At 29.2% G+C, this 25,999-nt stretch overlaps 2 protein-coding genes across 2 annotated transcripts in view; one reads left to right on the top strand and one right to left on the bottom strand.

The window, feature by feature from the left end:
- LOC100206827 (EF-hand domain-containing protein 1) overlaps positions 1-12,221 on the bottom strand; it is a 28,438-nt gene extending 16,217 nt beyond the window's left edge. Inside the window, exons 1-4 of the mRNA XM_065796053.1 lie at positions 12,108-12,221; positions 3,717-4,048; positions 3,436-3,586; positions 3,060-3,272 (exon numbers count right to left, since the gene is read on the bottom strand). Coding sequence (XP_065652125.1) covers positions 3,060-3,272; positions 3,436-3,586; positions 3,717-4,048; positions 12,108-12,152 — 741 coding nt within the window. The 5' untranslated portion in view covers positions 12,153-12,221. The remainder of the gene's footprint in view (positions 1-3,059; positions 3,273-3,435; positions 3,587-3,716; positions 4,049-12,107) is intronic.
- Positions 12,222-12,318: 97 nt separating this feature from the next.
- On the top strand, positions 12,319-22,616 carry LOC100213931 (dual specificity protein kinase CLK2). The gene is made up of 12 exons (XM_065796054.1): positions 12,319-12,664; positions 13,234-13,402; positions 13,641-13,701; positions 13,816-13,935; positions 14,021-14,111; positions 18,210-18,285; positions 18,396-18,490; positions 19,035-19,164; positions 19,422-19,504; positions 21,885-21,964; positions 22,197-22,287; positions 22,363-22,616. The coding sequence occupies exons 1-12, from the start codon at positions 12,419-12,421 to the stop codon at positions 22,525-22,527; spliced, it is 1,407 nt and encodes a 468-aa protein (XP_065652126.1). The 5' UTR covers positions 12,319-12,418; the 3' UTR covers positions 22,528-22,616.
- Positions 22,617-25,999: the final 3,383 nt, after the last annotated feature.

Below are 25,999 nucleotides of genomic sequence, written 5' to 3'. Positions count from 1 at the left end.
CAAGAAAGATTGGAAGTAAGAGTTAATCCTAGAATATGAATAGTAAGTGACTCATCGAGTACATCACCGTTCATAAATATAGGAAGATCTAAATTATTGTGATAACGATTGGCTGAAAAAAATTGAGTTTTATCTGAATTAAAGTTCACCAGCCACTGTGATGCCTATGTTGTAGCAGAAGTGAGATCCTTTTCAAGCTCAAATGCCCCCTCCAAGCAATCAGAGGGTGTTGGTTTCTTATCACGACAAGAATAAATGGTAGTATCATCAGCAAACAATGCCACCTTAGATGAGAATATCTGGAAGATCGTTAATGTACATTAAAAGAGTATAGGGCCAAGGATAGAACCTTGAGGAACCCCTGAAGTTACAGAATAAGAAGAAGAGTGTTGTCTATTGAGGACAACTTTTATGCTACTATCGGAAAGGAAGGATTCAATGATCTTAAAGATGTTGCCGGATACACCATAAGAAGAAAGCTTATGGAGAAGACCAGCATGCCAAACTTTATCAAAAGCTTTTGAAATGTCAAGAGCGATGGCCTTAACCTCTCCACCTTCATCTAATGCACGATAAAACCTGTCAGTTATTACTGTTAGCAAATCAGCTGAAGAACGAAAAGATTGAAATCCATATTGATGATCAGAAAGTAAGTTATTAGATTCAAGATGAGAAATTAAGTGTTTGTTAATTAAAGATTCAAAAACCTTGCTTATGATAGGAAGAAGACTTATGGAACGGTAGTTAGACGAATCAGATAGCTCTCCAGAATTTTTGAAGATAGGGATAACAGATGCCGCTAGGCAGGAAATCACTTTAGATACAGATGCTGGAGTGATATGAATGTCAAGCAATGCATCAACCTGTTTGTTGACAATATCAGGTAGAACGCAACTAGTGGAATCAAGAGATGATATTGATGAAAAGTTTTTAGCAAACAATTTGGCTTTGTCTTTAGGTGAGGTGACAAAGTCTGAACCATACAAGAGAGGTGGAACTATAGATTTGCCCTTATTATTGATATTATCAAAGATTCTCCAGAAGTAACGAGAGCCTAATTTTTGAGATGAGATACGAGATTTCATGACCTGAGAATAGTGGGTTTTTGGCGTTAGACAAAACCTTTTTACAATTGTTTCTAGCAGTAATAAACAGACGCCTGTTTTCTGGAGAATTGTTTTGCTCATAAATATGAAAGTGACGGTTTTGATTGGCAATCGCAGCAGCACAGTGTAAGGAAAACCATGGAGGAGAGTGAGGCTTGACCTGGAATCGTCGAGTGGGAATAAAAGATTCCATGCCAACCTGAATCCACGAAGTTATGTAAGAAGCACATTTGTCGACAGGAAGACGAAAGATTTCTACCCAAGGGCCGTCACGAAGAAAATCACGGAAAGAATCCCAGCCAGCTTTATTGTAGTTGTAAGAGGTTCGATAATAGGGGGATTCAGGTGATGAAGAAGTATGAGATATTAGTTTTAGAGAGATCAAACTGTGATCAGAAGAACCTAAAGGTGAATGTGGAGAAACTGAGCACTGACTAGGATCAGAAACAAGACATAAGTCGAGCAGAGAAGGTAAATGATTCAGGTTGTCAGGAAAGCGAGTTGGAAAGTTGACTATTTGAGTTAGGGATTGAGAAAGGCAAAAGTTGTGGGCTTTAATGCCTGCAGAGTCACTGACACTAGAGCCAAGCCATTCAGAGTGGTGAGCATTAAAGTCACCGACAACAATTATATTAGCTGATGGATAAAGAGAGAGGACTTGGTCAATATGATCAGAAATAACGTCAAAAAGAGTGCAGCCTTGAGATGAAGGAGAGCGATATAGAACAAAGAGAAAGGCAATAGAGTGAAGTGGTGCTAAATGAAAGCACATGAAAGAATAGTCTGTGGATTCAAACCTAGTTTCACGACAAATGGGTGAATTCTTACGAATGTAAATGCCCAGGCCAACCATGTGACTATTGGAGTCTTTACGAATTAGAGAGATAACCATCAACACTAAGATCACAAGATGAGACAGCCAAGCTCAAATTAGTCTCACAAAGAGCAAGTAGGTCTGGTGAACTTTGCAAGAGATAAGACTCAACAGAAGAAAAGTTACTTCGAAGACCACAAATATTAGTGAACGATAGGTTTAGAGAACTTGGTGATGATGGTTTTTTGTGTTTTATAGTTTTTGGTACTTTATTAATTTTTAAATTAGATTTAAGAACTTGACTCAAAGCATAGATAGTACTCAGAACACCGTTTAATAGCCCAAGCAAATGCCTCATTACTACTAATAAACCCTAAGCCGTAACAAAGGGCTCCAAATGTGGCCTCCGCAATGCACACCAAAAGTACAAACAGGGACATCATCCATGCGCAACATGGCACTGTTAATACTTTGATATTTTTCAGCTGTTGATGGAATCAGCCTCTCTGAGAGCTACCACAGAGTTTGGGAAACCTGACTACCAGCCGGCCTCAGAACCATAAAACTGAGTTTTAGAGCTGTATCCTCATTAGGAGATAATAGAATGAGTTGCCCAGTCATAAAAACAGAGACACAAGCAAAACCCATGCATTGAGTCAAGAAGATCCAGCATTCAACATCCTAAACTGGAAACAATGTATTAAAAATACATCTGCACCAGCCTAATAGATGACATATTTTTTTTAATTATGGCAGTGCACAGAATAATTAAAATTTTATTATCTTAAATTTTTTAAGAATATATTATTGTCAACAGGTTCTCTTACAATTATGAGTATTTTTGTTTTATGAGTAAATTTGTTACATTGTGCAAAAAGATTCCTTAAAATACACTAGTGGGTTTCTAGCCGGGTTTAAATCTATTTAAATCTTTTCAAACTTTTCTTTAAAAAATTTTTTTTAATTATTTAGTTATGTTTTATTTTTGTTATTATATAGAATTTTCTTATAATTTAATAAATAGGGTGGTATAATAATTTATGAACTAAGCTTACAACTTAACTTTTATACAATTGAGATTGATATAAATCTCCTTTAAGGAGACCAAGAATAAATATAAAACATTTTAAGTCACTTACACATGGTCTTATTTCTCCAAATATTTTATCGCTGTCATCCCATATGCAAAAAAAACGTAAAACTTTTCTATCCAATTCAATAAACTGCTTCAACTTATCAAATTGAGTTGGAGTTTTGTATGAGCGATGAGGCTGTTCACGAGATATGTTGTAGAGATCAGATGGGCATTCCTCTGGTTGATTTAATACAATACCTTCTGATGCCATATATTCCTTACATAGTAACAGCATTTATAAAAATGTTCTAATACTGTTTAAATGTTCAAAAAAATGGTTAAATTATAACATAAAATAAAATTAAACATATATACTATAAGCCATGTATATGACAAAATAAAATTAAAAATATTATATTTAATTGAAAAACAAAAAAAACCTTGGTGAACTCGTCACAATCATATATCTTAAATGTCTTTCCATAAATTGTCAATTCAGCACCAATATTAAAATCTTTCCAGTGCCAAGTGTCTCCAAATTCATTTTTAGGAAGTCTTTGTCGTTTAATTAGTTTTCCTTGAGGAATCCCACTAAATATAGTGACATAATGACTCAAATAAACATTTATTATTAAATTTAAAATGACAATAAAGTAACTAAAAATTATTAACATTATTCTTACTGTTGTTATAATTTTGATGTAAACAGCAAAAAGCTTACCTATTTTCCACAACTGGCTCTGAAATCATTATTGAATCATCTTCTAAGTAATAATATATTTTTACAAGACGCACACAATAAAACTCATCATGTGATTCATGAACAGTTTGTTTAAAAAATGCTTTAAACATCAGCACTTTTTTATCGAAAATAACATGAGCCGGTAAAAACTGCTCCAAAGGGAATTCTTTTTTTTTACCATATGTTAATGTTGGTTGATAATTAGCTAACTCATCAAGATCATTTTCTGTTAAAGCATTGGTATCCTGAACTTTTGGAATAGTATATCCATTTTTATATCCTAATGTTTGTGAAAGATGGTACCTGGTTTTCTGTAATAAAAAAAAAATTAAAATAAAATAAATACGCTTATTTAATGTAATAAAAAATAAAAAAAATCATTTTTATTAAATTAGGATTATCAAAATCTTTAATAAATTTTGCATACGTTTATTACTTATTTCTTGCTAAAACTCTTAAAATTTATTTAAATTAAACTTTATAAATTGAATTAAAGTTAGATGTTAGATTTAAAATATTTAACTTATTTCTACCCAACATACCCTGCACTCAATAACGCAAATTGGTGCTAATATGTGTTTATGTGATTTGTGAAATAATTATAACAGCAAATAACTTTGTATTATATGAAAGTTTACTCTATAATCTAGTACAATATGAAAACTTAATTGAATGAAGGAAAGAGAAAAAAATAATAAAACCATTAAAAAAAAAGACTGGATTTTAAATAATACAAAAACAAAAATAAGATGACAGGACTCAAAAATAAGGCAAAGTTAAAAGTGAAAAAAATCTAAAAAGAAATATTACAAAATAGTATTTAATTGAAACATAACATTATTCATAAACCTAAAGTAAAAAAGATAAAAGTTTTGAAAAACTCTAATAACTAGTGATCGACCGAAACAGAAAAAAAGCCGAAACCGAAAGAAACCGAAATTTCGGGTACACAATTTTGGTGCCAAAAACGAAATTACTGCAAATATTTTACCAAAATTGATGCCGAAAATTCAGCTAGTCAAAATTTATTTTATTAGAAAAATTTATTTAGAAAATGCAATTTTACATTTGTTGTTTTTTTATACTCGTATTATTTTAAAATCAATTACACGTGTATCCCAAATGGAGATTTAATTATACATAAGTCGCGATATAAGTTAATAGCAAAATTTAACAACTGGCAGATTTTCTCTGCAAAACAAGATTTTTTTGAGGTATTTTGTAAAAATTCTCAAAATATTCTTTGACAATTCTAAAAAATAACTGTTTTTCTAAACTAGATGAGTATTGGTTTTCGATATGTTTTTTAATCGAAATTTCAGTTTTTGCTGAATTTATAAAAAGTACCGGAAAAAACATTTCGGTATCGGTTCAAATTGAAATTTCGGCCTAAACCAATACCGAAACAGAATTTTGGTCGATCACTACTAATAACTGATACTTTGTTAATTAATTGCATTAAATTAAAATTCAGAACATTTTTGACTGAGAAAACTCACAACAAAAATTATTATAGCAACTGAGTTATTCAAACTTGGTAAGACAATATAAATGTTGCAAACTAATTTTTATACTAACATATTCATTATGTTACATCAAAAACTAGTTTTCACAAGTTTACAACATGTAATCTACAAGTTTGCAGCATGTTGTAGCAACCTTGCACTTTTTAAACATTTTTGCATTGTAGAAGAAAACTTTTAGCCTAATTGCTAATTTTTTTAAAACAGAACATTGTACTACCCAGCTTCATTTCAAAAGTCCTAGGCCTGATGATCATAATCATGTTTTTAAAATATTATATAAATATAAGTATATTTGTATAAACATATAAGCACATTGAACACAACATGTTTTTTTTATTTCTTAGATTCTGGATAGATTTGTTTTGCAAGTCAATTTGTACCTAAGCCTAGATTGTTCTTAAGAATATCTAAAATGGATTCATTAAGAACTATTATGGTGTCTTCACTAGCAGGTTCTTTATTTTATCCTGTAAGACATTTTATCACCTCAGTTTTGTTCCTCTAGTCAATTACATAAGTTATTGTTTGAACAAATAAACTTTTTGTTGAACTAATAAATCTGGTTTGTCCACTATGCATTTTTGGAACTTGATCCCCAAGTTTTACTTTTCTATGTATTTTTCTTTTTTATTCCTTATGGAATGTTTTAAGTTTTGGCAGCCTTTCTTATGGTAAACCCGTGATTTTTCACTTTATTTACAGCTGTTGCTAGGCCTGCTTGAGTGTAACTTGTTTTATAACATTAGCTAATTTTCTTAATTTTAATAATTAGCAAAAAAATCTCAAATTCTTGATCAAAAAATGTCATTTTAAATAAGCAAATAATTAGATACAGACAAGCTACGGGGTGATTCTCATGTTATGTGTGTGACTCTGGTACAAATATTTTTAAATAAAAGGGGCAATAAAAAATTGTTTACTACAGATATGCAAGATATATATTGTTAACATTACAGTAGGAGATGTGTCTGATATAAAATAATATTTCTCTTAATATGTTTATTGCACATACCAGTATAAAACTATAAATTTGAATTTTAAACTTTGATTAAACATTTCTGCTAATTGGCTATGATTAGTTTAACTATTTTTTTTGTAATACAGACAACATGTTAATATTTATAAAAAAAACTTTTATTTTTTGAAAATTTTAATAACTTCATAAAAGTGAATGATAATCTTTAGTGTTACGTGTGTGAAACTGTACGAACTTTTAACAATTTAATAAATTTGAAACAATTTTTTTATTTTTTTAACATAACTAAAATAAAGATTAAACTGAGTAACACTTTTGTTATATAGTCTTTTTAAAGTTTCAACTTTTTAAGCTTTATTTTATCAGGGTACAAAGTTTCATTGTTTTTCACAAGGCACCAATCATTAAAAATTATTTCTGAAGATTGGGGAAATATTTCAGGAGCTTGCATGTCATTAATATAGTTTATTTGAAAACCAGATAACTTTAAGTCACTTGTTTTGAAAAATGACTTGCATTTATTGAATGCATTGGCATGATTTATTTTTAGTATTCCCGGTGTTTTTTTTACTTCTAACCAAGGTTTTTTTTTGTCTATTTAATAATGATTTTATCATTGCTAATATAGAGAATATTAGTAGTTTTCATTAATGGTTTGAAAACATTGAAAAAATCCATAGACGTTTATACACACACTTTCTCATTCTTGCTCAAACATTTTATTCAACAAGAGCTTAACTCTTCTTCCAACACCATCTACAGCCCCTTTTCTAAGTGAAGTTGCAAAAAAATTCCACTCAAACATTTTATTTTATTGCAAAGATAATTGGTTGAGTATTTCCATAATAAACTTATTTTTAATTCTAATGATGGGCCATCGGTGAAAAGAGTTTCAGTATCATTATTACAGCTTTCAGACATAAGCATCTCATATAATTACTTAATAAAGCAGTACTGTGCAAGCAAAATCCACCTGAAGAACTCTTAATCCTGTAATCCCCTTGTCTTTTTCGAATTCAGCTGCTTGAACTCTTTTTATATGAACATTTTCCTGAAATTTAGATAAAGTAAATAGTAACTCCTCTATTACTTCTCATATGCACACATTTTTGGATCGTAATTGAAGACACCCAATATGAACTAATATAGCTGATGCCTATTGCTTTAACTAATAAGCAAAAGTTCTCATGCAGTTTTCACTTACACTGGTCTGTGGGTATTTCTTCACAAAAAAAAGTATATTTTTTTGCCTAAGCCTACAAAACATAAAGAAAGGCATTATCTCTCCATAGGTTGATTGAAAAATAGAGTAAGACTCTCTCAAAAACATTGTCAAAAAATATTTTCTCAGCTTTTTTTTCTTTCCATTCAATTGAACCATTTTGTTGGTCTTTAAATTCTTCTTTTAAATCCTTTCTGTGCTGTTAATTTTTGCAACTTTTATATTTCACAGATTCTTAATCCTTTTAATTTTTATTGAACAGTATTTTTTGTCAGCTTTTCGTTTTCCTTTAAAGTTTTTCAATCTCTCAGCTCAAGACATTTTTATTTTTATTATATATTAACCTAAACTTAAAACAGGAAACTATTAAAATTTACTACGACCTTAAAATCAGTAATTAATAGAATTATTTAATTATCTTTTCAAACTGAAATAACCTTAAAATACTACTACGGTTGTCCTCTTGTTTAATTTATTCAAAAAAAATTGAGAATAATTTTTAAAAAAGTAATTTACATCAATATTATATTCATGTTAAAAGCATTTATATTCACAAAAAAAAATTATATATAGGATTTATGATTTAGTTCCAATCCTTATCAATTATTTATTTTCTGATTTTTTAAAATTAATGATCTTATCTGTGTAATGTCACATATATATCATTAATTTTAAAACTACGTTATGTCTGTGACTAAACTTTTTATAATTTTTTTAAGTTATTTTACCACAATATCATAAAAAAATTTGTTTCATTTTGTTTCTTCAATACTTTTTGCTTATATCTAAAAATATTTTCAAAAAAAGCATTCTAGATTGCTCACAAATAAAACTATTTATTGTTTTTTGTTACGTGTGTGACATTACAAAAAGGGTATTTACAGAATTGTAATATATATGTATAAATATTTTTTCAAAGTTAAATTTTTTTTGTTTAAATTATATTAAAATAGTTAAGAAAATGCTTTTATGTAATTATAACAATATTAAATATTTACTTATGGTGATAGATGGAAAATAATATACTGACATTAAAAATTAAAAAATTTCAAATTTTATTAACTGAAGAAATTAATATAAATATTTTTCTATACACTATACAAAAACTTCTAAATGTATTTTAAAATGCAAATTTAGTTAGTGTATTGTAAAAATATGCAAAATAAATTGTAAAAAAAGTGTGTTTAAAAAATTAGCTCTCTGGTTTCACTAATTTGAGAATTGCACTACACTACACCCTAAGTTTTGATTTTATTAGGACAATATGTACCTGAACTTGATGTGTAGCAACTTTTATAGTGTTTTGTTACGTGGTTCTTAAGATAGCTTGATAAGTCACTTAACTAAGCAGCCTTGTTGGAAGTGAACTTAACTTAAGCAGCCTTGTTGGAAGCAAAGATGTTTAAAAAAAAAAAAAAAACTGCCCAAACTACGTAACTCTTGCTGTTTATATGGGATAGAGAAAAGCTGAAAAAAGCAAGTTATTTGCGCAACCAAAAATTAGCTTCTGTATATTATATTTAAAGCAACTGAATTAAAATAACACAATATATAGCTCTATTGTGTGTGTTTCTTCACCTTTAAGTAATCTTACTGATTCATTTTCACCCCGCTGCTTATAGTCATCCCCATTGACGGTGCATGTTGTAAACTTGCGGCTGATATAAAAATTTTTAAACCTGTAGAATAGACAGATAAGCATGAGTATCATTTTCACCAACACACTTTGTTCTTAGGAAGTGCATACAACTTTCCAACATGTTCTCTCATTGAATGAATGAACATGTTGCAAACTTGCATGCGTATAACATATGTATTTAATGTTTTAAAGTTGTATGCACTTCTCAAGGACAAGTCCATGAATAAAGTGTAACAATTTTTATATATAGTGTTATGCTTTACCCTTGTACTGAGTTTTGCAGTTTATAACATAAACTTTACAAAATAAAGATCAAGTACCAAAATAAAATGTCATATCTAAAACGCTTGTTCTGACATATAGGCGTTAAGGAGGAAAGATATTAAATAACTAATCTCTTGTACTTTGAAATTTATTTAATAGAATGAATTTTCTTTTATAAACATTGTTTTGCCCTAATATTTTAATACATTTTACAATAATACTTTTTACTATTTAACTTGCTATATGGTTTAAAAATTAATAAATTACCAACTAGTTAAAAAAAATAGGTGATTGAATTTTGGATTATTCTGTTTAATTTTAAAATTATATTCTAAATGCCATTTACATATTATTACAGTGTATACAAGAGTATTTACAGTATAAAAGTTCCAATTTGTTAATAAAGAAGCATTTATAGGAGCTAAAATCAGACTTATCAGTTGTAAAATGTAATACTTTTTGAAAGTCCCACAAAAAAACCCAAATATGCTTGGGTTTTTTTTTGGTTAGATTTTTTTGTCAACCCTAGCTTTAACTAGGTGTGTAGTACTTTGGTATTATTTCAATACATATTCTACTATTTCTGCATATTTGCCTTACATCTTCCACTGAATAAGGTACAAAGGTAATAAAGACAAAGTGCAACATAGTGACTCTGAACTTATTGCTACACACCGAACACGAGTAAATATATATATGGACTGCTGTTACAATTCCCTGGTCGATAATGAATATCATAAGAATATGGAGACAAGGCTATTCTCCAAAACATTAACTTATCACTCTTTATTTTACTGTTTGATTTGCAATACATAAATACTACAGAGCATTGGTTTGTAATAAGAATGAAATGTCAATCCAGAAGAAAATGTTGTAAATGATTTATTGCTTCAAATATTGCTTGGGCTTCTTTCTCCACTGAGGAATAGTATTTTTTACCTTAAAGAGTACGTAAGTGGAAGGAAACAGGCCTTCCGTCTTGGTTAAGTGTGACTGATATGGCAAAATCTAAAGCATCAGTCTTTATAGTAAAAAGGATATTCTTATCAATGTTTTGTACAGAAGATTAAACAAGCTCATCTAAATCATGTTTAACAAGCTCATCTAAATTGTGTTACCTAATTCCCACTCAATCAACAATAAATATTAGGATTTGAAAACTTTTCAAGTTTTCAAATCCTAATATTTATTCAACAATCAACAATAAATATTAGGATTTGAAAACTTTTCAAGTTTTCAAATCCTAATATTTATTGTTGATTGAGTGGGAATTAGGTAACACAATTCAAAGGTTCAACTTTATCTGAAAATTTTCTGATCCATTTTGCATAGTATTAGAACATTCCAATAATCCATTGCCAAGAATTAGCATTATCAGCTGAAGGTAACTTAATAAGTGAAAAAAGCTGCTGCAGATCAGTTTTTAAAGAACCATATGATATACAGTAACCCAAAAAATCTAATGTCTTAGTTGAAAATAGGCATAAATCACTCTCTATAAAATCTTCTCCTCATAAATGTATTATCATCTTTGGCAGCTATTCTGAATTTAGTCAAGTTTTCATCATGCTATTTATGACTATTACCACATAGAGTAATGTTATCTGTATATTCTTACTAATAGTTTCAGAATATTCGACTACCATACGACATTTAGTCTTTTTATCTACTATTAAACCTTGAGCACACCATTACTTGGCTCTATTATTCCTGCTTCAACCAAACAATAGGTTTCAGATTTAATAAATTCTCTCTTAGAGAACAATGTCAAGATCTAGTGGCAATAAATCAGCAATCTTTGGTGAGATTAGCAAACAATTCTGGTGGCTAAGTTTTCATTGCTGTAATAGCTATCGGTGGTCATTTTCCACCCTATTTAATGGTAATACTTTCATGCAACTCTTGAAAATCAGTAACAAGAATGATGTTGAAAATCTGTACCAAGAATGATGTCTATATATAAGTTATGTAGCACATGAGTTTGACTTTATTCTAGATTTTATTTTGAAAAGTTATTGAAACATAACAAAATCCATCTGATTTTGCTGACAAAGAAGGCGATACCATTCCAATCACATTTTTTTCATAAATTACTTTTAAGTTGAATAAATTTACTAATTTATTATCAATGAAATTTTTATTTGTACTTCCACTTTCAATCAAGGCTTCTGCTCTATATTTGCCATTAATAGTAACTTTTTTGGCTTACTTGGACCTAAAAATGACCTAAAAATGGGCCTGACTTGAAGGTAGTCTTGTAGCGTGGTAAATATGTTTAGATAATATCTAGAGTCTTGTAATGTGGTAAAATAAGTTTTTATAGTTATTTCGACGAATGTGTATTTCAGGCACCCTCCTTTAGTAAGACCGTAAAAAAAGAGTCACGTTTAACGCACAAAATTTATTTAAAACTACACAGTCCAACCCTGAAGTTCAGGGTTGGACTGTGTATTTTTGGGTTCAGGCTGAACCCAAAAATAAAGTTTATTTTATTGAAAGCCATACCCTAACCAAACACTAAACCAAACCCTGAGCCTAACCTTATGAGTCAGGGTTTATAAACATTTTAAAATTTTCATGCTGTGTATGAATACATATTTCACATGATTTCACATTGTGTGACGTGACTCGATAATAAATGGTGTGTGAGATATACCATTATCATATAGCTTGTAAGACATGTTGTTGATGTATAAAATAAAAACCATTTTAAATATAAGAAATTAATTTAAAAAGTGCTTACATTTGGATCAGCAAAACTATTTCCAGGCAAAAAAGGAAGAGCCATTTATATTGTTTAAGTGGATAGGAGTCACGTTTACATCAGTAGTAGCGTTACTAAGGAAATGACTGTTTTCGTGTAATAATTGCGTGAAAAATTTTACCGCGTTTATAAAATATTTCCCGCAGAATGCTCAACAATTCCGCGTTATATTTTTTTGACTCCCTGTTACTGCTTATGTTACACTTCCCGCTTGACGCTGATTACAATTAGTAGTGCACTGAAGTAGCATTCTGTATTTGTTTCTGCTAAAGGACATATTTTGTTTAGGTATGAAGATGTCTAATCGAATCGATATTTTACGTAATGATGAAGATGAATATGCGTATAGTAAGAAAAAGCATAGAAGATGCTCAGATGATAAAAAAAGAAGTAGAAGTAGATCACAAAGTAGCAGTCGTCGTCGCTCTTCATCTAGAAGTCAAAGAAGGCATAGGCGTTATCGAGGCTCGTCCGGTACTCGAGCTTTAAAACGCTCTCACGATAGAGAAATAAGGCTAAAGCAGTATTACAACAAGGTAAGTGATGCATTAGTTAATTATCGATTTCTCTTTTTATAATGTACAGGTAAGTTAAAAACTTGGTCCTATTATATCTTTTATTCAAATTTTTAAACAACTAGTGAGATATAAAGGGTGTTTTTCATATAAATAAGTATGCCAGTTAACTGTATAAATTATAATTCAATTCTTTTTTGCAATTTGTATTAAAATATTTAATGCTTTTTAATTCTAAATTTTTTTTTTTGTTAGTACAAGTATTTAGTTTTATATTTTTAATAAAAACAAAAATTTTTTAAAATGTTTTCCCTAATGTGATCAAAACTTTTTGGCATATATTGAATTGTTTTATATATCTGGCATATTTGTTTGACAATTTACGATTATTTAAAATGTGCATCACTTATTTTTCGTTCGTCCCTTTTTTCTCACTATGTATGTTTTGATGCTGATCAATGAACATCAATGCTTGTTATCCTTCTGATCTGAATTTGATCTATACTTCAAACACATAATTCACACCTGCATGTGTCTGCATCAACATTAATTTGTCATCCGTGTTTCTTCTTGCAATTATTCCAACATAGAAGCACAAAGATTTGCACGAAAATGAGAATAGAGGAAGACGAAGAAATCTTGAAAATGGACATTCCAGTCGTTCATCAAGCGAATCTACTGTTTGTACTAATCATCAAGTGAAAGATGATAAAGATGGACATCTTATATACAGATCAGGAGACTGGCTGCAAAATAGATGTACTAAGAATTTAATTATTCAAGACATGCGGTATCAATAAGTCGTCTTGTTTAAAAATCTATAATTAAGTGCCTAAATTAAAATTACAGTTTATGAAAGCATGTGCAAAGAAAAAAAAAAATTTTTTTCTAAGTTTAGATCATATTAGAAGTTTGCTACATTTAAACATTTTGTTTTAGTCTATTAATATAAGAGCAAATAATAAACTATATGTTTATTTGTTACTTTTGTATTTAGATGAAATTTGGTCATTGCTTGGTGAAGGAACATTTGGAAAATGTTTAGAATGTTATGACAGGTAGGAATTTTATATTTTTTTATTTTCTAAAAATAATGTAATTTTTACAAATAAAAATATTTCTTATTGACATTAACATTAATATTTTAATTAAACATTTTGATTATTTTTAAGGAAACATGACAAAGTAATTGCTTTAAAAGTTATAAAGAACATTGAAAAATACAGAGAAGCTGCTAAATTAGAATTAAAGGTTTTAGAAAAATTATCAAAAAAAGATCCTGAAGGAAAACAGTAAGTTGCACTTAGCTTTTCGTGGATTGTTTTAGTTGTTTTTGTGTGCATTTATTATTTATTTTTTTCTCTTTTCTTTTTTTAGCCTGTGTATTAAATTGCTTGGTGCATTTGATTATCATGGACATGTTTGCCTTGCATTTCCTAAACTTGGAAAGAGTGTTTTTGACTTTTTGGTATGTATTAACAATTTTTTATTTATGAGAAAAAAAAGTTTGAAGGGCTTTAGTTAAGGGTGTGGGTTTGATTGTTTGCTATTTTAAAACCTAATATCTGTCTCAAGTCTGAGCACTCTACTGTAATATTAAACAATTCAAGTAAAATTATTTATAAGATTATATTTAATAATATCGAGTCATTAATAGTAAACTTTGTTTTTAACAATTTTTTTTTAAATAAATTCGAAAAGTCCTATAGTACTATCTATAGTCTAATCAAATTTGTTTTAAAAAGTCCTTTAAAGTACGACCCTTAGTTGTTCAAGAATTATTTACTCTGTACAAATAATAGTCCATGCTCTCATAAAAAACACAAAGCTGATAAAAAGGATGCATAAGCATTCCTTGTAATGAGATTTTGTTTTAAAAAAAGTAAAAAATTTGTGCACAAGTGTTAATAAAGTTACAGATATCATTTAACATCTTTTAAAATGAGCTGAGATAAAAAGTTATTTTATCTCTGCTCATTAAAATTGCTCATAAATATTGTTTAAATTTTTTTTGTTGTTGTTTCTTTTTTTCCATCATTTTTCCGCCTGTGAGAAGCCATTGCAATCAATAAATTATTTTTGAATAAATTTAAAATTATATTATTAATCAATAATTATCAATCAAATCGTGTTTATTTTTTTTTTTAATTTTTTTTCTTCGTTATTGAACTGTAATAGGATTATCAAACATCAACCCATCTTAATGGAGGCTAATAAAGAGACAAAAATGCTTTCATTTTTTGATAGCATTCATAAAACAATTTTTTTTTTTTTTTTTTTTTAGTATTGAGTATTCGGTTCAAATTTTGTTAATAATGTATAAATTTTCTTTTGATATTACAAAAGAAAATTAACACTAAATTATTTGGATAATATCAAACTTCTTTTTTTTTTAATTAAATGAAAAACTGTGTGCGAGCATTATTTTAAACAAGTTAACATTAGCAGGTAATTTGAAGGTTAGTTATTTGCAAGTTTAAATTTATAAAATTTGCATTGATATATTTTTTAAAAATTTGTTGATTTCATTTAATATTATTATTTTAATAAGAATATAAGTTTTTTTAATAAGAATATAAATTTTTAAATATTTTAATAAGAATATAAATTTTTAGGCAATAAATTATTTGTGTGTAATAAGTTTCAATCACAAAGAACTATTACTCAGATGAAAATTTAAATAAACTTAGTCATTTGCGGGTGTAAATTTAAAAAAATAAAAATTGGATATCTTGTTTTCCATGCTGGTTATAATAAATATTGGGTTGTCTGATAAGTTCTTGCCGTTTTTCTAAATTTGATAAAACTTTATTTTTTAACATAAAATAACAACAATTTAATCAGTAATGTATTCTCTGTTGTTTGTTACGTTGTTTGTTACGACTTGCTCCCAACGTTCAACAAGTTTTTCGATTCCTCTTTGGTAGAAATTGCCTGGCTTCGATTCGAAAAATTCTTATAACCATGCCCGTAATTCAATGTCATTATTGAACAAAACGCCTCGGAAAGTGTTTGAAAGAGATCGGAAAAGGTGAAAATCTGATGGTGCTAAGTCTGGAGAGTATGGAGGATGTGGCAGCACTTCCCAACCAAGCGTTTGAATCGCCTCCTTGGTCATAATGGCAATGTGGGGGTGGGCATTGTTGTGTTGCAGAAGAACGCTATATTGCCTATCAGGTAGTTTTTGCTAGATATCGTTGTTTAATCGTTGCATCTGTAAAACATAAAGTTCTGCAATGACTGTTTGGTTGCGATCAAGCAATTCCCAGTAGATAATGCCTTCCCAGTCCCACCATACACACAACATTGTCTTCCGTGGATGAAGAGCTTTGCTTGCGGGGTCGCTTGTTGTTTCGGGCTTAACCATTCTTTGCGCTGCTTCGTGTTGATCTAGAGACACCATTTTTTGTCACCAGTGACAATGCGACAAAGAAATCTTTGCTTATGTCCATGAGTTAAGAGATGACGAGCAAGCAAACTGGCAGCAATGGTGGATCGTTGATTTTTATTGTTTTTGCTCAATACGTGCAGCACCTAAGCTCCGAGTTTTTGAATCTTTCCCATTGAGTGGAGATGTTCTGCTACTGTTGATTTATTGGATCCTATACGCTCTGCCAATTCTATGATTGTTTGACGCGCATCTTCGTGCAGAAGTTGATTCAAACGCTCTCTTCATCAAACTCACCTGGTTTCTTTTTTTTTTTTCTCAAAAGAAACTTCTACAAAGCTTGATAATTTAAAAAAAATTAACATCACAATTTATTGTTTTTAATAAGTATTTATAATAATTGGTAATCTATTTATAATAAATTATAAATAGATTACCAATTTACCAAACAGATATTTGCAAACATAATTTATGTTCATAAATAAAATCTATGTCAAAAAAACTTTTAGGAATATTGAATTATAAAAATTGAATTAATCAGAAAGAGAAATCTTAAGTTCCGTTTGTTAAGAGAATTTCCTTTTTTTTTAAATGCTTTTCTGTTTCTTATTTAAATAGTTTTATCATTATTTTCACATGTTTTCATCTATTATATAGAGACTTAAGCGTTTTTACATAATGAATTATTAGTTTGTAAATACAGAAAGTTATTCGAGTAAAAAGGTTACAAAGAAATTTTTCTCTTTTTTTTAATTATTCAACAAGGCCAAGAGGGCTGTTGTGGAGGCTACTTTTTGTGGTTACAACCCTCTCAACTCTATAACTGCGAAACATGAACCTCGACGAACAAGGCTGCTGCGCAGAGAAACAAGTTTATTCTTAAGAAATTAACTTGAAATTTTTAATCGTATTAGTTGAAAAATTTAATTAAGCTTGAAATTTTTCACAAAAAGTTTTTTAGCTAAAAAAACTTTAAATTAAAAATGAAAAGTTTAATTTTGAAATTTAAATTTCAAATTAAAACAGCATTTTATTCTCTCTTTTTTTTAACTCGATTTAGAAAATTTCAAGTATAAAAAAACTTATTTAACTGTAAATTGTTTTTTTATATATCAAAAAGATAAATTATTTTGTAATTGTGGTAAAAGTATTTTTTACAACAGTTAATTATGACTAATTACACAGGTCAACAAAAAAAAATTTCTGGTTCCGAGCAAACAATTTGTTTTTTGTATAGCATTTCTCATTTTGATTTCAAATATGCAACTCTTTTTTTACCATCACGCTAAGTCGTAAAGACATTTAGGTTCAAATCTCAAGTATTGAGGGTAAAGTCCCTAATATTGTCAACAACAAAAAAAGTTATTCAAAAGTATGTCAACCTGGGTCTCAAAAAAAGCGTATTTTCATAGAGATTTCAAAAATGTTGTTCATTTGTAATAAAAATTAGTATTTTGTGTATTATTGCTGAATAAAATTCTGTTGAAATTTTTTTAAGAGTCTTTAACATTTTTTCACATAATTTTTTTGTCAATAAATTTTCAAGAAAAATATTTATGTTTTCTAAAATCTCTATGAAAATACGCTTCTTTTGAGACCCAGGTTGACATACTTTTGAATAACTTTTTTCAACAATATTAGACTTTACCCCAAATACTAAAGATTTAAATCTAAATATCTTTACAACTTGACGTGATGGTAAAAAATAAGTTGCATACTTGAAATCATAATAAGAAGTGCTATACAAAAAACCAATTGTTTGCTCGTAACCAGAAAAAATTTTTTTTGTTGACCTGTGTTATTTATTACACCAATTAATTATGACATGAGTTAATTATGACTTTTTAGTCATGTTTAGAGTAAATCAAACAGCTAAAAGGTTTTCTCTTTGTCTCTATTTAAAAAAAAAATTTATCATTATTTTTTTATTATTATTAAATGGCTTATAATTGTATTTGTAATATTGATTAAAAGCAATTGAATTTGATGGTAAAAATTATTTTGATAAATATATTTAGAGTTTTAATGATTTATTGGTTCAACAATCTTTTTCTTTTTTCTTTCTTTTTTTATATATAAAACATTTAAAAGCAATATTTGATATTTTGTTATGTAATATTATTTGTAAAACTTTTGACTTTTTTTGCAATAATTTGACCAATTATTTTCTTTACATAGAAAGAAAATTTATATCAGCCTTATCCAATGCTTCATACCCAACATATTGCCTATCAGTTGTTATCGTCAGTCAAGTGTAAGCATATTATAAATTCAATAATGATTTCTAAATTTTTCTATTACTTTAAATCTACATTTTATTCAAATGTGTAATTGTTATTGTTACATGTTGATTTTTTAAAACAGTCCTGCACAGTATTAAACTTACTCATACTGATTTAAAACCAGAAAATATGTTGTTTGTTGATTCATCATATGATACACATTGGAATGAAAAATCTGTGAGTTAATTTTTTTTTTTTTTTTTTTTTTTTTTTGTTTATCAAATGTATATATTTGATGAATAAGTTTAACATTTTTATTTACTATAATTAAAAATATTGCATAATGATTGCATAATTTAAGAAATTATGCTAAATATCAAAAATTTAATCAAAATCTACATTACAAAGAAAGTTAAATTTGTATAGATAATAGATTATTTGCTTTTAAAGTGTATATAGTAACTGCTGATTTTAATTTATGAGGCATAGATGTCCTAGTTGTGATGTTAAATTGATTTTATATTATTAGAGGGCTAAGTCTTTAGCTATTATTATTTTTTTTTTTTTTCTTCATTCTTTCAATCTTAGAGTAGGTTATAGGCAATTTACTTTAGTAGTTTTAAGAATATAATACTTAAGGATTCAATAAATTTATACAAATATGCTTTTTTTTTAGAAATAATATGCTTTCTGAATTAATTTTTTTTTTTTTTTTTTTTTTTTTTTAAATAGCAAAAATATTATACTAATATGTTATGAGGTCCTCGCTTACTTTTTTCAGAGACAAGAAGTTCGGATACTGCATAGCTCAGAAATGCGTCTAATAGATTTTGGCTCTGCCACATTTGATCATGAACATCATAGTACTGTTGTATCTACAAGACATTACCGCGCTCCAGAAGTTGTATTAGGTAATATATTTAGTTGATTTTTTTTTTATTCTTTGTTTTTATGTTGTTGTTTTTTGTCTTTTTTGATACAAAAATAAAACTGTCTTTTTAAATTAATTTTAATACCTTTATTTAATTTTATTAAATTTAATTAATATCTTTTTTAATTAATTTTTATAATTTAATGATTATCCTGAGTACGCCACAAGCTTGTTAATATTTTTGGTATATTATAATACTCGAATACTCGGTTATAAACTAATTACTTTTGTTTTTAGAATTAGGCTGGTCTCAACCATGTGATATTTGGAGTTGTGGTTGTATTATCTATGAAGTATATACTGGTAACACATTGTTTCAGGTATGAGTTTATATTTATAGGAAGCTAGAAATAAAATCTTATAATTATTATGTTCGAAAATGTTATAACTTATACAATTCATGTTATTTATTCTATTAATTCATGTATGTTTTTTAAGCAAAAAAATAAATTTGTCATTTCATAAGTCCCAAGTTATAACATGCAGTATACATTGTTGACTCAATAACAGTCATAGATATATTCAAATTTGTTAAATATTTACCTTATATAATTCAGACCTAAATAAATTAATTTAAACCTAAAAATGATTAAACAAAAAAACAAATAGTTTGTAGAGAAATAGTGGTTTCATAAATAGCTGACCTCTTAGTAATATTAATAAAATAATGTGTGTGTATACATGTGTGTGTGTGTGTATATACATACATACATATATATATATATATATATATATATATATATATATATATATATATATATATATATATATATATATATACACTGAGGCATATTCGTTTAGACGCATCAATTTTTTTTCTCTTTGTCTTAATTTTTTTCTATGAATTGTCAACTGATATGCATGCAAGTTATTATCAAAATAATTGTTGTGGTTGTGGGCTAATAAAAATCACACACAAAAATTTTTTTATGTGTCTTTATTAACATGAGAGCATTTTTGATATACAAAAGTACACTTTAATTGGAATATATCTATAGATGCAGTCATATTTTTGACATTAAAAGATGGAAACTAGTAATGCGTATGTCCTCCATTACACTGGATCACCTCAAAAATTCTGCCTTTCATTGACTCCACTAGTCGTTGAAGTGTAGTTTGATCCAACTCGGACCATGCTTCAAGGATTTTACACTTTAACTCAGTATCAGTTTTAAATTGGTGTCCGGCTGCTTTAGCGTCATAAACTTTTCTTGATAGCATTCCCCACTCGTTCTTGATTGGATTTAAGTCCGGGCTACAAGCTGGCCATTCGAGAACCGGGATGTTGTAGCCTTTAAATCATTTCATAGAATGCCTAGATGTGTGAATTGCAGCATTATCTTGCTGAAATATGGCATTATCGTCCATGTTTTTATCCATATAAGTTATGAGAACATCATCCAACATTTCTGCATACTTTATCGAGTTCATTTTAGGTAAACCACAGCACAGAGTCAATTTTCCTGAATAAGAAATTCCACCCCAAACCATTAATCTTCCTCCTCCATAATTTTGTTTTGTTTGTGGGTCATTTATTCCTCTTAGATCATGCCAATAACAACTGTAAGAGTCCGGACCATCTAAATTGAACTTTTTTTCATCTGAAAATATTACGTTTTGCCACTCATGAGTCCAATGCATATGGTTTTTAGCTAACTGTAATCTAGCAACTTTATGGTGTTTTTTTGACATTGGTTTTTGGTGTGGTTTCTTCCACTTTACGTTCGGTGTTGTACGTAGAATATGTGCATCATGTTTATTGGTGACAGGCAATAATAATTTATCATTTATTTGTGTTGCGTTCAATTTATTTTTGGTTGCTTCGAAGCGAATTCGATTAATTTGCCGATTTGTTAATACTTTGTTGCTATTTGTTGCTTTTTTTTACACAGTAATTGTCACCTTTTGCAATGCAGTTTCGTACAATATGGTCAGATCTTCCAATTTTTCTTGCTATTTCTCGTATAGAAAGTGCTGGTGATATTTCTGAGCCACGATATAAATTAATTTGTATTCTTTCAGCATCTGTCAAATACTTTCCTTATTTCGTAATATGCAATAAAAATGATACTGGCAGAGCAAAAGATCAAATTATACTAAAATTTATCAATTTATTTGTGAAAAGTGATTAAAAATCGATAATTACCGTTATTAACCTGATTGCGTCTATAGATATATTCCAATTAAAAAATGTGCTTTTGTATATCAAACATACTCTCATGTTAATAAAGACACAGAAAAAATTTTTTTGCGGTTTTTATTAGCCCACAACACAATAATTATTTGGATAATAACTTGCATATCAGTTGACAATACATAGAAAAAAATTAAGATAAAGAGAAAAATTGATGCGTTTAAACAAATATGCCTCAGTGTATATATACACACACACACCAGTGGTGTACACTGGATTTTTAGATGTTTGAGTTTTGACACTTACAGGCATTGTGCAACTCCAAACTTTTGTATGTTTATGCTTATATCAAAAAGAATGTTTTGAAAAGAATTGAGGTGATTGGAGCTTGGGAACAAAAAACCCTAATTTTTGGGCCCACCCAGCCCTTAACGTGGAAGCAGCGAGTTTATAAATGATTTTTTTCACTATTTTGATCATATTCATTAACAAATTTCAAGTTTCATGCAATAATCTCTTAGTGTTCAGTTTTTATGACCCTGCAATGAGTAATATTTATTTTTTAGACTCATGATAACCGGGAACATTTAGCAATGATGGAAAGAACTTTAGGCAAGATACCGAGTCATATGATAAAAAAATCGAAGTAAGATGATTTATATATTTTTTTTATATATATATATAAAACGCACACACATGCGCGCGCACATATACATGTGTATAATATGTAACATGAATACTTTTGTATTATTATCATATACATTTTTGTATACTTAAAATAGTGATCTATAGATAAGCTAGAGCTGTATATATATTAATTTATATATATGTAACAAATTGTTAAGCATGCTCATACCCTCAAAAACTTTATTTATTAGGAAAACTAAATATTTCCGTAAAGGAATGTTAGATTGGGATGAGTATAGCTCAGAAGGAAAATACGTAAAGGATAACTGTAGACCATTAAATGTAAGTTTAGTTTATGTCGTTCTTTTTATTTCTTGTTTTTGGTGTGGCTTTTAACAATTATTGTTTTACTAACAGGAATACATGACTTCTAATCGAACAGCTCATATCGAATTATTTGATTTACTCAGTAAAATGTTAGAGTATGATCCCGACAAGCGAATTACTGCTCATGAGGCACTTCTTCATCCGTATTTCACATGTCTCGTACCTAGGCGTCGCAACGACTCGAGTTGCTCATAACTGTTAAATATATATATTTTTTGTTTAATTCGATATTATTTTTGAAATTTCTTTGTATATATTATTTTACTCGTATAGATATATTCATATTTGGTTTTTCTTTTGTCATAGTGGCTATAAAACTGTTTAACCTGTCGTATTTTAAACGCGTTTTAAATCAATCTCACCTAATTTGGAAATTGGCTTTAACACTACCAGACATGAATTTTTATACAAGAGAAACTAACGAAAACATTTAGTACTTAATGAATGATGAAAGAAAAAGTAGTCTTGATAGTCTAGGTCGAACCATTTTTTTGTAAAATGGAAATTTTTATTTCTCCATTTTTCATATACTTTATACTAAGAGAAAATGGTCATAACTTCTACGATGCTCTTACTCTAATGAATGTATAGGACAAATACATTTATTTGACTTGATATTAAAGTAATTATCATGTATTATCACTTAACATTATTACTTGAGCTGAAGAACGAATTTGTGGAAATGGTGATAATTTTAACTGTTGCAATGAGTCAGTTTATTTTTAGCGATTCTATCTAATTCTTCATCCACCGTTTAATGCATGTGAGCAAATGTTAAGTTTCGGTTTTGATAAATTATAATTCTTACAATTTTTGCTATTTTAGATTATTTATATTTCAGATACGGAAGTGCTATAACGATCCTAATAAGTTCTGTTATTAGCGGGAGGTTTATGTTTAAAGGAGATGAGCGTTCCATTACACCTCGAGTTAAGACCCAAGAAGTTAAGTATTATGCTTATTTTAAGATAAAACTAGGGGATGAGGACAAGGTTATTGCCTTCCCCCATAAGATCTGTTTTAAGTGTCTGTCTAACCTGTTCCTGTGGTCTAAGGGTAAATTGAAGAGAATGCCTTTTTCCACACCTATGTCGTGGCGCGACCAAAAAGATCATGTAACTGATTCGCTATTTTTGTTTGACACACTCTTCGCAATTTACCAGACAGCTAACAGCATAGTTTACCCTGACTTACCATCAGCGATAAGACCGAGAGCATATGATGAGGGAGAAGAACCTCCTGTGTTTTCTTCTGATCTTCTCAATTTTGTTTTGAGGGATGATGTGCCGAACATGAAGAAGAGCGATGAAGCTGATGATGATTGGCTGCCTAACGACGAGCCGAAGTCTATCAGCCAGAGATAGCTGGACTTGTTTGTTAGGAGACTTAGCCTGTCAAACAGGATGCGTGTTTGGCTGGTTCAATGCTAAGAGAATTCGGTGTCTTTGCTAAGGAAACGAGAACGTCTGTTTACAAGACAAGTGACGCAGCTTACGTGCCATTTTTTTAAGAGAAGTGAAGACAATTACTTAGTATTTTGTTGTGATATTCCTGGTTTGTGGATGAAGATGGGTATTTATACATAAGTGGAGACTGACTGGTGATTGTTCATCGATGGCAGCACAAGAAGTGTAAAGGCGGTCCTTTTGCATAATGAGAACGCATATTCAGCAAACCCGATTGCTTACTCAATTACAGCAAAAGAATCTTATGAAACTATGAAATCTGTTTTGAAGCTTGTTATTACGACACATTTCAGTGGAGAGTTTGCTCGGATCTGTAAGTTGTAGGTCTGCTAAAAGGTATGCAAGGAGTTTACGTGAAATACACATGCTTCATATGTTTGTGGGATAGCCGGGATAGCATTACATCAGGAATGAGTGGCCAGCACGAGGCAATGCGACCCTTGGTGTTCACAATATTCATATGAGCCACTTGTTCAGTCTGACAAAGTTATTATATCTCCATTGCACATAAAGCTTGGCCTGTTTAAGAACTTTGTTAAGGCATTACACTCTGACGGCGAACCGATGAAAATCATAAAGGAGACCTTTCCAAAACTGTCACTTGCAAAAGTTAAGGAAGGAGTATTCATTGGACCAGACACTCGTAAACTTTTGAAAAGCCAACAGTTTACTGATTCCTTGTCCTCGATTGAGCTCAAAGCATGGAAGGCTTTGAAAGACTGTGTGGAGAACTTTCTGGGTAAGTATCTGAACGTTTTAGGAATTAAGTACATAATACTTGTATTCTATCAAAGAATTTCTTCTTTGCACTCATTTATTCAGGCAAGCACCGGTCGGACGGCTATAAAGACATCATCTCAGAACTGTTCATCAGCCTTCAAAGAAATGAATGTGCACATGTCCCCAAAGATTCACTTTTTGCATAGCCATTTGGACTTTTTTCCCAAGCATTTTGAGAGAAACATTACAGACGAGCATGGAAAACATTTCCACCAAACGATTTCAACTATTGAGCATCGCTACCAGGGGCGCGCCGATGAGAGAATGATGGCTGACTTCTGCTGGCTGACTTACAATCCTGTTTAGTTTGTCTTTTGTCAATTATACACTCATATACCCTAACAACATCGCTTAGTTTTATTACAAAAATGGGAAAACCGGTACCTCTAGTTTACCAAAAAATGGTTCGACCCTGACAAATTTGGCTATGCATTCGGTCTTGAGGGCCATCCAAAGAACATTATTTTTGTTCCAAACCTCTTGTATAAAGTGAAAAAATGTCTGGTAGTGTAATTAAACACGCGACTTTTAAGCTGCTTAAATAAAACAGCTTTGTGAGGTTGTTTTGTTTGCGCTTTATTATCTTGAGAAGTTGCACAGTGGGCCGGATATTAGACATAATGGACAAAATTATTTTGATCTTTTTTTTTTAACTAAAACCCTTTATATGTCCAAAGAATCACTTTTTATTAAGATATATTTACTTTTATTATAAATTTTAGTTAAATAGTTGCCAATACTAAAAATTATTTAACAAACCTTGTAAAACTTTAAAAACTCGGATTTAAATTTTTTTAATTTCAAATCATATAACTTCTTAAAATCGTGGAACTGAATAACAAACTCTTCTGGTGGAATAAACTTAAAATAAAAATTGATGCAACAAACATTAAAAATAAAAATGCGCACTTCAGAAAAAATGCAAATTTATCACTAGATTTGAAACTCTATTGTCGATATTATTATATAATAGATTTGAAATACATAAATAAGTATATAGATTTCAAACTCTACTATTGATATTATTACATGTTCACGACGTTTTGAATAAGTCTGTAGATTTTTTATCATCTCTATATAATGATGTATTATTTTTATTTTTAATATATTGGCCACAGGTTCTGGGTGAATGATAATATAACGTTTTTGTTATTAGAAGCTGGTATGTTGATTTTGATATATCACCATTAATAGTTAATGATAAAGTTTCATCCGGTGAATATATCTAAGCAGGTTTAATGGAGTTTTTATTTCAAATTTCAGAAATTTTTGCGCCAGTTTCGTACTTAAACTCACTTCTTTCAATTTTATTGCATGAAGTGATTTATGGCTAAATAAAATATTACTAACATTCTTAGGCTTATTCTTTTTGTTCTATTACAAATATGTTCAAAAGAGCCTCATGGTTTCCCAACTTCATT

This window comes from Hydra vulgaris, chromosome 04 (assembly GCF_038396675.1).
Source record: "Hydra vulgaris chromosome 04, alternate assembly HydraT2T_AEP".
NCBI classification, from domain to species: domain Eukaryota; kingdom Metazoa; phylum Cnidaria; class Hydrozoa; order Anthoathecata; family Hydridae; genus Hydra; species Hydra vulgaris.
This window is presented reverse-complemented; position numbering and strand designations above follow the sequence as displayed.

What these genes read in the sequence shown, in the direction of transcription:
- LOC100213931 (XM_065796054.1), top strand. Translation starts at nt 12,419, where the DNA reads ATGAAGATGTCTAATCGAATCGATATTTTACGTAATGATGAAGATGAA. An exon ending in CGCTCCAGAAGTTGTATTAG is followed by an intron (nt 19,165 to 19,421) that starts GTAATATATTTA and finishes TTTTGTTTTTAG; the next exon opens with AATTAGGCTGGTCTCAACCA. An exon ending in CATATGATAAAAAAATCGAA is followed by an intron (nt 21,965 to 22,196) that starts GTAAGATGATTT and finishes TTTATTTATTAG; the next exon opens with GAAAACTAAATATTTCCGTA.